This window comes from Bombina bombina, chromosome 5, assembly GCF_027579735.1.
Source record: "Bombina bombina isolate aBomBom1 chromosome 5, aBomBom1.pri, whole genome shotgun sequence".
NCBI lineage: Eukaryota > Metazoa > Chordata > Amphibia > Anura > Bombinatoridae > Bombina > Bombina bombina.
Genome location: NC_069503.1, coordinates 1,154,142,858 through 1,154,163,025, shown reverse-complemented (window position 1 = coordinate 1,154,163,025; position 20,168 = coordinate 1,154,142,858). Strand labels below are relative to the sequence as shown.

Genomic DNA, 20,168 nt, shown 5'->3' with positions numbered 1-20,168 from the left:
TTCATACCTCTTCCTATACACCCAGCACCTACTGACCTTACCTGCTGCTAATACTTCTTCCTATACACACAGCACCTACTGACCTTACCTGCTGCTAATACCTCTACCTATACACCCAGCACCTACTGACCTTACCTGCTGCTAATACTTCTTCCTATACACACAGCACCTACTGACCTTACCTGCTGCTAATACCTCTTCCTATACACCCAGCACCTACTGACCTTACCTACTGCTAATACCTCTTCCTATACACCCAGCACCTACTGACCCTACCTGCTGCTAATACCTCTTCCTATACACCCAGCACCTACTGACCCTACCTGCTGCTAATACCTCTTCCTATACACCCAGCACCTACTGACCTTACCTGCTGCTAATACCTCTTCCTATACACCCAGCACCTACTGACCTTACCTGCTGCTAATAACTCTTCCTATACACCCAGCACCTACTGACCTTACCTGCTACTAATATCTCTTCCTATACACCCAGCACCTACTGACCTTACCTGCTGCTAATACCTCTTCCCATACACCCAGCACCTACTGACCTTACCTGCTGCTAATACCTCTTCCTATACACCCAGCACCTACTGACCTTACCTGCTGCTAATACCTCTTCCTATACACCCAGCACCTACTGACCTTACCTGCTGCTAATACCTCTTCCTATACACCCAGCACATACTGACCTTACCTGCTGCTAATACCTCTTCCTTTACATGAAGCACCTACTGACCTTACCTGCTGCTAATACCTCTTCCTATACACCCAGCACCTACTGACCTTATAGATAATATACGATGTGTGTACGATATGGATAGAGAGAGAGAGGACATACTGGTATGTTCGAGGTGACGAGAGAGAGAGGGCATACTGGTGTGTACGAGGTGAATAGAGAGAGAGAGAGAGAGAGAGGTGGATAGAGAGAGAGAGAGAGCACATACTGGTGTCTATGAGATGGATAGAGAGAAAGAGAGAGAGAGAGAGGGCATACTGGTGTGTATGAGGTGGATAGAGAGAGAGAGAGAGAGAGAGGACATATTGGTGTTTATGAGGTGGATAGATAGAGAGAGAGGACATACTGGTGTGTACAAGGTCGATAGAGAGAGAGAGAGAGAGAGGACATACTGGTGCATACAAAGTGGATAGAGAGAGAGGACATACTGGTGTGTGCGAGATGGATAGAGAGAGAGAGAGGACATACTGGTGTGTATGATGTGGATAAAGAGAGAGAGGACATACTGGTGTGTACAAGGTGGATAAAGAGAGAGAGGACATACTGGTGTGTACAAGGTGGATAGAGAGAGAGAGAGAGAGAGAGAGAGAGAGAGGACATACTGGTGTGTACGAGGTGGATAGAGAGAGAGAGAGAGGACATACTGGTGTGTACGAGGTGGATAGAGAGAGAGAACATACTGGTGTGTACGAGGTGGATAGAGAGAGAGGGCATACTGGTGTGTACGAGGTGAATAGAGAGAGAGAGAGGACATACTTGTGTATACGAGGTGGATAGAGAGAGAGAGAGAGCACATACTGGTGTCTATGAGATGGATAGAGAGAAAGAGAGAGAGAGGGCATACTGGTGTGTATGAGGTGGATAGAGAGAGAGAGAGAGGACATATTGGTGTTTATGAGGTGGATAGATAGAGAGAGAGGACATACTGGTGTGTACAAGGTCGATAGAGAGAGAGAGGACATACTGGTGCATACGAAGTGGATCGAGAGAGAGGACATACTGGTGTGTGCGAGATGGATAGAGAGAGAGAGAGGACATACTGGTGTGTATGATGTGGATAAAGAGAGAGAGGACATACTGGTGTGTACAAGGTGGATAAAGAGAGAGAGGACATGCTGGTGTGTACGAGGTGGATAGAGAGAGAGAGAGAGAGAGAGAGAGGACATACTGGTGTGTACGAGGTGGATAGAGAGAGAGAACATACTGGTGTGTACGAGGTGGATAGAGAGAGAGGACATACTGGTGTGTACGAGGTGGATAGAGAGAGAGAGGACATACTGTTGTGTACGAGGTGGATAAAGAGAGAGAGAGAGAGAGAGAGAGAGAGGACATACTGGTGTGTACGAGGTGGATAGAGAGAGAGAACATACTGGTGTGTACGAGGTGGATAGAGAGAGAGGACATACTGGTGTGTACGAGGTGGATAGAGAGAGAGAGAGAGAGGACATACTGTTGTGTACGAGGTGGATAAAGAGAGAGAGAGAGAGAGAACATACTGGTGTGTACGAGGTGGATAGAGAGAGAGAGGACATACTGGTGTGTACGAGGTGGATAGAGAGAGAGGACATACTGTTGTGTACGAGGTGGATAAAGAGAGAGAGAGAGAGGACATACTGGTGTGTACGAGGTGGATAGAGAGAGAGGACATACTGGTGTGTACAAGGTGGATAGAGAGAGATGACATACTGGTGTGTACGAGGTGGATAAAGAGAGAGAGAGAGGACATACTGTTGTGTACGAGGTGGATAAAGAGAGAGAGAGAGGACATACTGGTGTGTACGAGGTGGATAGAGAGAGAGGACATACTGGTGTGTACGAGGTGGATAGAGAGAGATGACATACTGGTGTGTACGAGGTGGATAAAGAGAGGACATACTGGTGTGTACGAGTTGGATAGAGAGAGAGAGGACATACTGTTGTGTATGAGGTGGATAAAGAGAGAGAGAGATGACATACTGGTGTGTACGAGGTGGATAGAGAGAGAGGACATACTGGTGTGTATGAGGTGGAGAGAGAGAGAGGACATACTGTTGTGTACGAGGTGGAAAGAGGGGAATCAGTGATTATATCTCAGTAATTTGCTGCTTATTGCTCATTCATTAAGATCTTGTGGAGAGAGCAGACAAGATTTTGTTGTGTGTCTATATACGAGTTTCTCTTTGTGCCTCAGTTTGTGTTTGAACATATGTGCATAAGCTCTGTGCATATTGTTGTCTTACTACCTATGTGGGAGCTACATAACCTATTACAGAATGCCTATTACTTCACCCTCAGAGGACCTATAACTGCCCTTTTGTACCCCAGGAATAACTCAGGAGAAGATTGAGGAGTCCCGAGCTGCAACAGAATTGAGGATGATAGAAGATATTAGGCAGCTGGTGCAGATGGGCGGGGAGGTGAACTCTCAGGACCAGAGCGGCATTAGTTTGGTAAGTAAAAAACTTATCTTTAATTTGAGCCAGGATGTGCCACCCCAAACATTACAAACATCTATACTGCTATCAGCATTCTATTGTCCTGGATATGTGATGCCAGCGAAGGGATGTCCAGAGCAGAGCCGCTCATACAGAGTTCCAGGAGAGGTCACCAGTTTGGCACCAGCATACAGTGAATAAGAGAGAACAGGGAGAGCAGATAGGATTGCAGGAGTCAAGGAAGGAGTTAAATAGACTGCAATTAGGGTCATGGTGGTGTGAAGTAGGGATGGAACCTAGAGATGTCACACCATATGTTGATGTATGAATTACCTGCTGATTAGGTATGAGTGGCGCAGAGCCAAGTATGACTCCAGTTGTGCGGATTTAGGGGGTTGATGAAAAGCAAATATCATCAGCCCATTTGAATAGGAATGGTGCTAGGGACCAGGGATAACTTGTTCCTTGACATGGCTTAAAGTGAAGACTGCCATACAGCATGAGCTATTTCACAAACATTTGTAGAAATTGAGATCTTGGTTTTAAAGTTGGATTTGTGTGTTGTATAGTGTTGGCATTGAAATCCAAGAGCTGATAGTTTGCCCAGAAATTGGTGTAAGTGGAGGGTAACAGGGGGTCAAGGACTGAACCATGGTAGTCGATAACCTGAGGGAGTGGGCAACATGATGTGCCTTTTACTGTAAATGAACAGTCAGACCAGCAGTGAGCAAGTGGCTACCCAGAGGTTGAATTTGACTTCTCCCTGCAACCTCTTCTACTAAGCTGAACAGGATGTCTCTTTTTACCCCCAAAAACTCCTTTCTGCTGAATCTGTTCTTTCCCACATGCACAAAGCTGAGACATTTTGATGGAGGTTTAGTTTAAGGATTTAAAGTACAGCCATGAGGGCCACCTACTGAAGGAGACTGTTGTCCATCACAGAGATCTAGTGAGAAAGGTGACCTTTGGTAGTGAGCAGGTCATTTGGGTCACGGAGGGAATAGAAGTCCAGTTACATGTATCCAAAAAGCAGTTAGAGGACAGGACACTGGTGCTACAGATGTACATTTCCAGGGATATTGCAGCTGGGGATGGGGCTCCAGCTAAGCTCTAGAGAGGACAATGTGAGGTGGAAATTACTGCAGATGTGGGTCACTTTTCTCTTCAGGTTAGGTGACAAATGAGATGGGAACAAGGGTAGGGGGTCGGCTTGTGAGATGACCAGAACCCTGCAGTGCTTCCTGTCACTGCATTTGGTCACACTGTGTACCTGTGACACTGCTGTGACTGATTGTGCAAGGAATCATGTAATGAAATGTCATCAACTCCAAATACGGTGAACTAAGGGCGACATCTGAGAAAACCAACCAGTGTTTGTGACTCGGCCCTGGAGACACCTGGCTCATGTGTCCTGTCTGTTTCAGCTGCACATCGCCTCTGCAAACGGGTATCTGGGTGCGGCTGAGCTACTGCTAGAGCACAAAGCATGTGTGAATACCAGGGACCAGGAGGGGTGGGAGCCGCTTCACGCTGCAGCCTGCTGGGGACAGGTGAGTAGTGACCAGTGACGCTTAGCTACCCTTTGTCTGGCACACACATGGGTATAACAAGACGTTTATTACAGATACACATGGTGGAGCTGCTGGCTGCTCATGGTGCTGACCTGAACTCCAAGTCTCAGTTAGACGAGACGCCTGTAGGTGAGTGTAAGCGCCCCCCTTCCTCCCTCCAAAACTGGTGTAGAGCTGTGCGCACCAAACCAGCAATATATGTCTGACCTGCACCCAACATATACACAATTATCTAATGCATACACTGTACTGCTGCTACTATACACGTCACTCGCACCTCGTAATGTAATACATACCTAATGCATACACTTACTGCTGCTACTATACACGTCACCCGCACCTCATACTGTAACACATACCTAATGCATACACTTACTGCTGCTACTATACATGTCACTCGCACCTCATACTGTAATACATACCTAATGTATATACTTACTGCTGCTACTATACACGTCACCCGCACCTCATACTGTAACACATACCTAATGTATATACTTACTGCTGCTACTATACACGTCACTCGCACCTCGTAATGTAATACATACCTAATGCATACACTTACTGCTGCTACTATACACGTCACCCGCACCTCATACTGTAACACATACCTAATACATACATTGTACTGCTGCTACTATACACATCACTCGCACCTCATACTGTAATACATACCTAATGCATACACTTACTGCTGCTACTATACACGTCACCCGCACCTCATACTGTAATACATACCTAATGCATACACTTACTGCTGCTACTATACACATCACTCGCACCTCATACTGTAATACATACCTAATGCATACACTTACTGCTGCTACTATACACGTCACCCGCACCTCATACTGTAACACATACCTAATACATACATTGTACTGCTGCTACTATACATGTCACTCGCACCTCATACTGTAATACATACCTAATGTATATACTTACTGCTGCTACTATACACGTCACCCGCACCTCATACTGTAACACATACCTAATGTATATACTTACTGCTGCTACTATACACGTCACTCGCACCTCGTAATGTAATACATACCTAATGCATACACTTACTGCTGCTACTATACACGTCACCCGCACCTCATACTGTAACACATACCTAATGTATATACTTACTGCTGCTACTATACACGTCACCCGCACCTCATACTGTAACACATACCTAATGCATACACTGTACTGCTGCTACTATACACGTCACCCGCACCTCATACTGTAACACATACTTAATGCATACACTTACTGCTGCTACTATACACGTCACCCGCACCTCATACTGTAACACATACCTAATGTATATACTTACTGCTGCTACTATACACGTCACCCGCACCTCATACTGTAACACATACCTAATGCATACACTTACTGCTGCTACTATACACGTCACCCGCACCTTATACTGTAACACATACCTAATGCATACACTTACTGCTGCTACTATACACGTCACCCGCACCTCATACTGTAACACATACCTAATGTATATACTTACTGCTGCTACTATACATGTCACTCGCACCTCATACTATAATACATACCTAATGCATACACTGTACTGCTGCTACTATACACGTCACCCGCACCTCATACTGTAACACATAAATAATGCATATACTGTACTGCTGCTACTATACACATCACTCGCACCTCATACTGTAATACATACCTAATGCATACACTTACTGCTGCTACTATACACGTCACCCGCACCTCATACTGTAACACATACCTAATGCATTCACTGTACTGCTGCTAATATACACCTCACCCGCACCTCATACTGTAACACATACCTAATGCATACACTGTACTGCTGCTACTATACACGTCACCCGCACCTTATACTGTAACACATACTTAATGTATATACTTACTGCTGCTACTATACACGTCACCCGCACCTGATACTGTAACACATACCTAATGCATACACTTACTGCTGCTACTATACACCTCACCCGCACCTCATACTGTAACACATACCTAATGCATACACTGTACTGCTGCTACTATACACGTCACCCGCACCTTATACTGTAACACATACCTAATGCATACACTTACTGCTGCTACTATACACGTCACCCGCACCTCATACTGTAACACATACCTAATGCATACACTGTACTGCTGCTACTATACACGTCACTAGCACCTTATACTGTAACACATACCTAATGCATACACTGTACTGCTGCTACTATACACGTCACCCTCACCTTATACTGTAACACATACCTAATGCATACATTTACTGCTGCTACTATACACGTCACCCGCACCTCATACTGTAACACATACCTAATGCATACACTGTACTGCTGCTACTATACACGTCACCAGCACCTTATACTGTAACACATACCTAATGCATACACTTACTGCTGCTACTATACACGTCACCCGCACCTCATACTGTAACACATACCTAATACATACACTGTACTGCTGCTACTATACACGTCACCCGCACCTCATACTGTAACACATACCTAATGTATACATTTACTGCTGCTACTATACACGTCACCCGCACCTCATACTGTAACACATACCTAATGCATACATTTACTGCTGCTACTATACACGTCACCCGCACCTCATACTGTAACACATACCTAATGCATACACTGTACTGCTGCTACTATACACGTCACCCGCACCTCATACTGTAATACATACCTAATGCATACACTTACTGCTGCTACTATACACGTCACCCGCACCTCATACTGTAACACATACCTAATGCATACACTGTACTGCTGCTACTATACACGTCACCCGCACCTCATACTGTAATACATACCTAATGCATACACTTACTGCTGCTACTATACACGTCACCCGCACCTCATACTGTAACACATACCTAATGCATACACTTACTGCTGCTACTATACACGTCACCCGCACCTCATACTGTAACACATACCTAATGTATACATTTACTGCTGCTACTATACACGTCACCCGCACCTCATACTGTAACACATACCTAATGCATACATTTACTGCTGCTACTATACACGTCACCCGCACCTCATACTGTAACACATACCTAATGCATACACTGTACTGCTGCTACTATACACGTCACCAGCACCTTATACTGTAACACATACCTAATGCATACACTGTACTACTGCTACTATACACGTCACCCTCACCTTATACTGTAACACATACCTAATGCATACATTTACTGCTGCTACTATACACGTCACCCGCACCTCATACTGTAACACATACCTAATACATACACTGTACTGCTGCTACTATACACGTCACCAGCACCTTATACTGTAACACATACCTAATGCATACACTTACAGCCGCTACTATACACGTCACCCGCACCTCATACTGTAACACATACCTAATGCATACATTTAATGCTACTACTATACACATCAACCGCACCTCATAATGTAACACATACCTAATGCATACTCTGTACTGCTGCTACTATACACGTCACCCGCACCTCATAGTGTAACACATACCTAATGCATACTCTGTACTGCTGCTACTATACACGTCACCCGCACCTCATAGTGTAACACATACCTAATGCATACTCTGTACTGCTGCTACTATACACGTCACCCGCACCTCATACTGTAACACATACCTAATACATACTCTGTACTGCTGCTACTATACACGTCACCCGCACCTCATACTGTAACACATACCTAATGCATACATTTAATGCTACTACTATACACATCAACCGCACCTCATAGTGTAACACATACCTAATGCATACACTACTGTTGTTATTATACACCTCACCCGCACCTGATACTGTAACACATACCTAATGCATACATTTACTGCTGCTACTATACACGTCACCCGCACCTCATACTGTAACACATACCTAATGCATACACTGTACTTCTGCTACTATACACGTCACCCGCACCTTATACTGTAACACATACCTAATGCATACACTGTACTACTGCTACTATACAGGTCACCCGCACCTGATACTGTAACACATACCTAATGCATACACTGTACTGCTGCTACTTTACACGTCACCCGCACCTTATACTGTAACACATACCTAATGCATACACTGTACTTCTGCTACTATACACGTCACCCGCACCTCATACTGTAACACATACCTAATACATACACTGTACTGCTGCTACTATACACGTCACCCCACCTTATACTGTAACACATACCTAATGCATACAATGTACTGCTGCTACTATACAGGTCACCCGCACCTCATACTGTAACACATACCTAATGCATGCACTGTACTGCTGCTACTATATACGTCACACGCACCTCATACTGTAACACATACCTAATGCATACACTTACTGCTGCTACTATACAGGTCACCCGCACCTTATACTGTAACACATACCTAATGCATACACTGTACTGCTGCTACTATACACATCACCCGCACCTTATACTGTAACACATACCTAATGCATACACTGTACTGCTGCTACTATACACGTCACCCGCACCTCATACTGTAACACATACCTAATACATACACTGTACTGCTGCTACTATACATGTCACCTGCACCTCATACTATAACACATACCTAATGCATACACTGTACTGCTGCTAATATACACGTCACCCGCACATCATACTGTAACACATACCTAATTCATAGACTGTACTGTTGCTACTATACACCTCACCCGCACCTTATACTGTAACACATACCTAATGCATACACTGTACTATTGCTACTATACAGGTCACCCGCACCTGATACTGTAACACATACCTAATGCATACACTGTACTGCTGCTACTTTACACGTCACCCGCACCTCATACTGTAACACATACCTAATGCATACACTGTACTTCTGCTACTATGCACGTCACCCGCACCTCATACTGTAACACATACCTAATACATACACTGTACTGCTGCTACTATACACGTCACCCCACCTTATACTGTAACACATACCTAATGCATACAATGTACTGCTGCTACTATACAGGTCACCCGCACCTCATACTGTAACACATACCTAATGCATGCACTGTACTGCTGCTACTATATACGTCACACGCACCTCATACTGTAACACATACCTAATGCATACACTTACTGCTGCTACTATACAGGTCACCCGCACCTTATACTGTAACACATACCTAATGCATACACTGTACTGCTGCTACTATACACATCACCCGCACCTTATACTGTAACACATACCTAATGCATACACTGTACTGCTGCTACTATACACGTCACCCGCACCTCATACTGTAACACATACCTAATACATACACTGTACTGCTGCTACTATACATGTCACCTGCACCTCATACTATAACACATACCTAATGCATACACTGTACTGCTGCTAATATACACGTCACCCGCACATCATACTGTAACACATACCTAATTCATAGACTGTACTGTTGCTACTATACACCTCACCCGCACCTTATACTGTAACACATACCTAATGCATACACTGTACTCTTGCTACTATACACCTCACCCGCACCTTATACTGTAACACATACCTAATGCATACACTGTACTGTTGTTACTATACACCTCACCCGCACCTCATACTGTAACACATACCTAATGCATACACTGTACTGCTGCTACTATACACGTCACCCGCATCTCATACTGTAACACATACCTAATACATACACTGTACTGCTACTACTATACACGTCACCCGCACCTCATACTGTAACACATACCTAATGCATACACTGTACTGCTGCTACTATAAACGTCACCCGCACCTCATACTGTAACACATACCTAATGCATATACTGTACTGTTGCTAGTATACACGTCGCCAGCACCTTATACTGTAACACATACCTAATGCATACACTGTACTGCTGCTACTATACACGTCACCCGCACCTCATACTGTAACATATACCTAATGCATACACTGTACTGTTGCTACTATACACGTCACCAGCACCTTATACTGTAACACATACCTAATGCATACACTTACTGCTGCTACTATACACGTCACCAGCACCTTATACTGTAACACATACCTAATGCATACACTGTACTGTTGCTAGTATACACGTCACCCGCACCTCATACTGTAACACGTACCTAGTGCAGTAACGTACATTATCAGAACCTCATACAGTAGTGCATATCAATGTGACTTTATACAGTAACGTACATTACTAGTACCTCATACAGTAACGTTCATTACTAGTACCCCATACACTAACACATATCAATGTGACTTTATACAGTAACATACATTACTAGTACCTCATACAGTAACGTTCATTACTAGTACCTCATACAGTAACACATATCAATGTGACTTTATACAGTTACGTACATTACTTGTACCTCATACAGTAGCGCATATCAATGTGACTTTATACAGTAACGTAAATTACTAGTACCTCATACAGTAGTGCATATCAATGTGACTTTATACAGGAACGTACATTGCTAGTACCTCATACAGTAGCGCATATCAATGTGACTTTATACAGGAACGTACATTACTACTACCTCGTATAGTAACGCATATCAATGTTACTTTATACAGTAACGTACATTACTTGTACCTCATACAGTAGTGCATATTAATGTGACTTTATACAGTTACGTACATTTCTAGTACCTCATACTGTAGTGCATATCAATGTGACTTTATAAAGTAACGTACATTACTAGTACCTCGTATATTAACGTACATTACTAGTACCTCATACAGTAGCGCATATCAATGTGACTTTATAAAGTAACATACATTACTTGTATTTTAGACAGTAGCGCATATCAATGTGACTTTATAAAGTAACGTACATTACTAGTACCTCGTATAGTAACGTACATTACTAGTACCTCGTACAGTAGCGCATATCAATGTGACTTTATACAGTAACATACATTACTAGTACCTCATACAGTAGCGCATATCAATGTCACTTTATACAGTAATATACATTATTAGTACCTCATACACTAGCGCATATTAATGTGACTATACAGTAACGTACATTACTAGTACCTCGTATAGTAACGTACATTACTAGTACCTCATACAGTAGCGCATATCAATATGACTTTTTACAGTAACGTACATTACTACTACCTCGTATAGTAACACATATCAATGTGACTTTATAAAGTAACGTTCATTACTAGTACCTCGTATAGTAACACATATCAATGTGACTTTATAAAGTAACGTACATTACTAGTACCTCGTATAGTAACACATATCAATGTGACTTTATACAGTAACGTACATTATTAGTACCTCATACAGTAGCGCATATCAATGTGACTTTATACAGTAACGTACATTACTAGTACCTCGTATAGTAACACATATCAATGTGACTTTATACAGTAACGTACATTAGTAGTACCTCATACAGTAACGCATGTCAATGTGACTTTATACAGTAACGTACATTACTAGTACCTCGTATAGTAACACATATCAATGTGACTTTATACAGTAACGTACATTACTAGTACCTCGTATAGTAACACATATCAATATGACTTTATACAGTAACGTACATTACTAATACCTCGTATAGTAACACATATCAATGTGACTTTATACAGTAACGTACATTACTAGTACCTTGTATAGTAACACATATCAATATGACTTTATACAGTAACGTACATTACTAGTACCTCGTATAGTAACACATATCAATATGACTTTATACAGTAACGTACATTACTAGTACCTCGTATAGTAACACATATCAATGTGACTTTATACAGTAACGTACATTACTAGTACCTCATACAGTAGCGCATATCAATGTGACTTTATACAGTAACGTACATTACTTGTACCTCATACAGTATCGCATATCAATTTGACTTTATAAAGTAACGTACATTACTTCTACCTCATACAGTAGCGCATATCAATGTGACTTTATACAGTAATATACATTATTAGTACCTCATACACTAGCGCATATTAATGTGACTATACAGTAACGTACATTACTAGTACTTCGTATAGTAACACATATCAATGTGACTTTATACAGTAACGTACATTACTAGTACCTCATACAGTAGCGCATATCAATGTGACTTTATACAGTAACGTACATTACTAGTACCTCATACAGTAGCGCATATCAATGTGACTTTATACAGTAAAGTACATTACTAGTACCTCGTATATTAACGTACATTACTAGTACCTCATACAGTAGCGCATATCAATGTGACTTTATACAGTAATGTACATTACTAGTACCTCATACACTAGCGCATATTAATGTGACTATAGAGTAACGTACATTACTAGTACCTCGTATAGTAACGTACATTACTAGTACCTCATACAATAGCGCATATCAATGTGACTTTATAAAGTAACGTTCATTACTAGTACCTCGTATAGTAACACATATCAATGTGACTTTATACAGTAACGTACATTACTAGTACCTCGTATAGTAACACATATCAATATGACTTTATACAGTAACGTACATTACTAGTACCTCGTATAGTAACACATATCAATGTGACTTTATACAGTAACGTACATTACTAGTACCTCGTATAGTAACACATATCAATGTGACTTTATACATTTACGTACATTACTAGTACCTCGTATAGTAACACATATCAATGTCACTTTATAAAGTAACGTACATTACTAGTACCTCGTATAGTAACACATATCAATGTGACTTTATACAGTAACGTACATTATTAGTACCTCATACAGTAGCGCATATCAATGTGACTTTATACAGTAACGTACATTACTAGTACTTCGTATAGTAACACATATCAATGTGACTTTATACAGTAACGTACATTACTAGTACCTCGTATAGTAAAACATATCAATATGACTTTATACAGTAACGTACATTACTAGTACCTCATACAGTAACTCATATCAATGTGACTTTATACAGTAAAGTACATTACTAGTACCTCATACAGTAGCGCATATCAATGTGACTTTATACAATTACGTACATTACTAGTACCTCATACAGTAGTGGATATTAATGTGACTTTATACAGTTACGTACATTACTAGTACCTCATACAGTAGTGGATATTAATGTGACTTTATACAGTTACGTACATTTCTAGTACCTCATACTGTAGCGCATATCAATGTGACTTTATAAAGTAACGTACATTACTTGTACCTCATACAGTAGCGCATATTAATGTGACTTTATACAGTTACGTACATTTCTAGTACCTCATACTGTAGCGCATATCAATGTGACTTTATAAAGTAACGTACATTACTAGTACCTCATACGGTAACATACATTACTAGTACCTCATACAGTAGCGCATATCAATGTCACTTTATACAGTAACATACATTTCTAGTACCTCATACTGTAGCGCATATCAATGTGACTTTATAAAGTAACGTACATTACTAGTACCTCGTATAGTAACACATATCAATGTGACTTTATAAAGTAACGTTCATTACTAGTACCTCGTATAGTAACACATATCAAGGTGACTTTATACAGTAACGTACATTACTAGTACCTCGTATAGTAACACATATCAATGTGACTTTATACAGTAACGTACATTACTAGTACCTCGTATAGTAACACATATCAATATGACTTTATACAGTAACGTACATTACTAGTACCTCGTATAGTAACACATATCAATGTGACTTTATAAAGTAACGTACATTACTAGTACCTCGTATAGTAACACATATCAATGTGACTTTATACAGTAACGTACATTACTAATACCTCGTATAGTAACACATATCAATGTGACTTTATACAGTAACGTACATTACTAGTACCTCGTATAGTAACAAATATCAATATGACTTTATACAGTAACGTACATTACTAGTACCTCGTATAGTAACACATATCAATATGACTTTATACAGTAACGTACATTACTAGTACCTCGTATAGTAACACATATCAATGTGACTTTATACAGTACCGTACATTATTAGTACCTCATACAGTAGCGCATATCAATGTGACTTTATACAGTAACGTACATTACTTGTACCTCATATAGTAACGCATATCAATGTCACTTTATAAAGTAACGTACATTACTAGTACCTCATACAGTAACGCATATCTATGTGACTTTATACAGTAATGTACATTACTAGTACCTCATACAGTAGCGCATATCAATGTGACTTTATACAGTAACGTACATTACTAGTACCTCATACAGTAGCACATATCAATGTGACTTTATACAGTAACGTACATTACTAGTACCTCATACAGTAGCGCATATCAATGTGACTTTATAAAGTAACGTACATTACTAGTACCTCGTATAGTAACGTACATTACTAGTACCTCATACAGTAGCGCATATCAATGTCACTTTATACAGTAATATACATTATTAGTACCTCATACACTAGCGCATATTAATGTGACTATACAGTAACGTACATTACTAGTACCTCGTATAGTAACGTACATTACTAGTACCTCATACAATAGCGCATATCAATATGACTTTATACAGTAATGTACATTACTAGTACCTCGTATAGTAACACATATCAATGTGACTTTATAAAGTAACGTTCATTACTAGTACCTCGTATAGTAACACATATCAATGTGACTTTATACAGTAACGTACATTACTAGTACCTCGTATAGTAACACATATCAATGTGACTTTATACAGTAACGTACATTACTAGTACCTCGTATAGTAACACATATCAATATGACTTTATACAGTAACGTACATTACTAGTACCTCGTATAGTAACACATATCAATGTGACTTTATACAGTAACGTACATTACTAGTACCTCGTATAGTAACACATATCAATGTGACTTTATACATTTACGTACATTAGTAGTACCTTGTATAGTAACACATATCAATATGACTTTATACAGTAACGTACATTACTAGTACCTCGTATAGTAACACATATCAATGTCACTTTATAAAGTAACGTACATTACTAGTACCTCGTATAGTAACACATATCAATGTGACTTTATACAGTAACGTACATTACTAGTACCTCGTATAGTAACACATATCAATGTGACTTTATACAGTAACGTACATTATTAGTACCTCATACAGTAGCGCATATCAATGTGACTTTATACAGTAACGTACATTACTAGTACCTCATACAGTAGTGCATATCAATGTGACTTTATACAGTAACGTACATTATTAGTACCTCATACACTAGCGCATATCAATGTGACTTTATACAGTAGCGTACATTACTAGTACCTCATACAGTAGCACATATCAATGTGACTTTATACAGTAACATACATTATTAGTACCTCATACAGTAACGCATATCAATGTGACTTTATACAGTAACGTACATTACTAGTACCTCATACAGTAGCGCATATCAATGTGACTTTATACAGTAACGTACATTACTAGTACCTCATACAGTAGCGCATATCAATGTGACTTTATACAGTAACGTACATTACTAGTACCTCATACAGTAACGTACATTACTTGTACCTCATACAGTAGCGCATATCAATGTGACTTTATACAGTAACGTACATTACTAGTACCTCATACAGTAGTGCATATCAATGTGACTTTATACAGTAACGTACATTACTAGTACCTTATACAGTAACACATATCAATGTGACTTTATACAGTAACGTACATTACTAGTACCTCATACAGTAGCGTATATCAATGTGACTTTATACAGTAACATACATTACTAGTACCTCATACAGTAGCGCATATCAATGTGACTTTATACAGTAACGTACATTACTAGTACCTCATACAGTAACACATATCAATGTGACTTTATACAGTAACGTACATTACTAGTACCTCGTATAGTAACACATATCAATGTGACTTTATACATTTACGTACATTACTAGTACCTCGTATAGTAACACATATCAATGTGACTTTATACAGTAACGTACATTACTAGTACCTCGTATAGTAACACATATCAATGTGACTTTATACAGTAATGTACATTATTAGTACCTCATACAGTAGCGCATATCAATGTGACTTTATACAGTAACGTACATTACTAGTACCTCGTATAGTAACACATATCAATGTGACTTTATACAGTAACGTACATTACTAGTACCTCGTATAGTAACACATATCAATATGACTTTATTCAGTAACGTACATTACTAGTACCTCATACAGTAACGCATATCAATGTGACTTTATACAGTAAAGTACATTACTAGTACCTCATACAGTAACACATATCAATGTGACTTTATAAAGTAACGTACATTACTAGTACCTCATACAGTAACGTTCATTACTAGTACCCCATACAGTAACACATATCAATGTGACTTTATACAGTAACGTACATTACTAGTACCTCATACAGTAACGTACATTACTAGTACCTCATACAGTAGCGCATATCAATGTGACTTTATACAGTAACGTACATTACTTGTACCTCATACAGTAGCACATATCAATGTGACTTTATACAGTAATTTACATTACTAGTACCTCATACAGTAGCGCATATCAATGTGACTTTATACAGTAACGTACATTACTAGTACCTCATACAGTAGCGCATATCAATGTGACTTTATACAGTAACGTACATTACTAGTACCTCATACAGTAACGTACATTACTTGTACCTCATACAGTAGCGCATATCAATGTGACTTTATACAGTAACGTACATTACTAGTACCTCATACAGTAGTGCATATCAATGTGACTTTATACAGTAACGTACATTACTAGTACCTCATACAGTAACACATATCAATGTGACTTTATACAGTAACATACATTACTAGTACCTCATACAGTAACACATATCAATGTGACTTTATACAGTAACATACATTACTAGTACCTCATACAGTAGCGCTTATCAATGTGACTTTATACAGTAACGTACATTACTAGTACCTCATACAGTAGCGCATATCAATGTGACTTTATACAGTAACGTACATTACTAGTACCTTATACAGTAACACATATCAATGTGACTTTATACAGTAACGTACATTACTAGTACCTCATACAGTAACACATATCAATGTGACTTTATACAGTAACGTACATTACTAGTACCTCATACAGTAGCGCATATCAATGTGACTTTATACAGTAACGTACATTACTAGTACCTCATACAGTAACACATATCAATGTGACTTTATACAGTAACGTACATTACTTGTACCTCATACAGTAACGCATATCAATGTGACTTTATACAGTAACGTACATTACTAGTATCTCATACAGTAACGCATATCAATGTGACTTTATACAGTAACGTACATTACTAGTACCTCATACAGTAACGCATATCAATGGGACTTTATATAGTAACGTACATTACTAGTACCTCATACAGTAGCACATATCAATGTGACTTTATACAGTAACGTACATTACTAGTACGTCATACAGTAGCGCATATCAATGTGACTTTATACAGTAACGTACATTACTAGTACCTCATACAGTAGCGCATATCAATGTGACTTTATACAGTAACGTACATTACTAGTACCTCATACAGTAGCGCATATCAGTGACTTTATACAGTAACATACATTACTAGTACGTCCTACAGTAGCGCATATCAATGTGACTTTATACAGTAACATACATTACTAGTACCTCATACAGTAGCGCATATCAATGTGACTTTATACAGTAAAGTACATTACTAGTACCTCATACAGTAACACATATCAATGTGACTTTATAAAGTAACGTACATTACTAGTACCTCATACAGTAGCGCATATCAATGTGACTTTATACAGTAACGTACATTACTAGTACCTCATACAGTAGCGCATATCAATGTGACTTTATACAGTAACGTACATTACTAGTACCTCATACAGTAGCGCATATCAATGTGACTTTATACAGTAACGTACATTACTAGTAACTCATACACTAGCGCATATCAATGTGACTTTATACAGTAATGTACATTACTAGTACCTCATACAGTAGCGCATATCAATGTGACTTTATACAGTAACGTACATTATTAGTACCTCATACACTAGCGCATATCAATGTGACTTTATACAGTAGCGTACATTACTAGTACCTGATACAGTAGCGCATATCAATGTGACTTTATACAGTAACGTACATTACTAGTACCTCATACAGTAGCGCATATCAATGTGACTTTATACAGTAATGTACATTACTAGTACCTCATACAGTAGCGCTTATCAATGTGACTTTATACAGTAACGTACATTACTAGTACCTCATACAGTAACGTACATTACTTGTACCTCATACAGTAGCGCATATCAATGTGACTTTATACAGTAACGTACATTACTAGTACCTTATACAGTAACGCATATCAATGTGACTTTATACAGTAACGTACATTACTAGTACCTCATACAGTAGTGCATATCAATGTGACTTTATACAGTAACGTACATTACTAGTACCTTATACAGTAACGCATATCAATGTGACTTTATACAGTAACGTACATTACTAGTACCTGATACAGTAGCACATATCAATGTGACTTTATACAGTAACGTACATTACTAGTACCTCATACAGTAGCGCATATCAATGTGACTTTATACAGTAACGTACATTACTAGTACCTTATACAGTAACGCATATCAATGTGACTTTATACAGTAACGTACATTACTAGTACCTCATACAGTAGCACATATCAATGTGACTTTATACAGTAACGTACATTACTAGTACCTCATACAGTAGCGCTTATCAATGTGACTTTATACAGTAACGTACATTACTAGTACCTCATACAGTAACGTACATTACTTGTACCTCATACAGTAGCGCATATCAATGTGACTTTATACAGTAACGTACATTACTAGTACCTCATACAGTAGTGCATATCAATGTGACTTTATACAGTAACGTACATTACTAGTACCTCATACAGTAACGTACATTACTAGTACCTCATACAGTAACGCATATCAATGTGACTTTATACAGTAACGTACATTACTAGTACCTCATACAGTAACACATATCAATGTGACTTTATACAGTAACGTACATTACTAGTACCTCATACAGTAGCGCATATCAATGTGACTTTATACAGTAACGTACATTACTAGTACCTTATACAGTAGCGCATATCAATGTGACTTTATACAGTAACGTACATTACTAGTACCTCATACAGTAACACATATCAATGTGACTTTATACAGTAACGTTCATTACTAGTACCTCATACAGTAACACATATCAATGTGACTTTATACAGTAACGTACATTACTTGTACCTCATACAGTAACGCATATCAATGTGACTTTATACAGTAACGTACATTACTTGTAACTCATACAGTAGCA

The 20,168-nt window shown here is 39.2% G+C and overlaps 1 protein-coding gene across 1 annotated transcript in view; it reads left to right on the top strand.

The window, feature by feature from the left end:
- The window catches only part of PPP1R16A (protein phosphatase 1 regulatory subunit 16A), a 315,248-nt gene that overhangs the window by 252,983 nt on the left and 42,097 nt on the right, over positions 1 to 20,168 (top strand). The window contains exons 5-7 of the mRNA XM_053715494.1: positions 3,046 to 3,170; positions 4,580 to 4,705; positions 4,780 to 4,855. Coding sequence (XP_053571469.1) covers positions 3,046 to 3,170; positions 4,580 to 4,705; positions 4,780 to 4,855 — 327 coding nt within the window. The remainder of the gene's footprint in view (positions 1 to 3,045; positions 3,171 to 4,579; positions 4,706 to 4,779; positions 4,856 to 20,168) is intronic.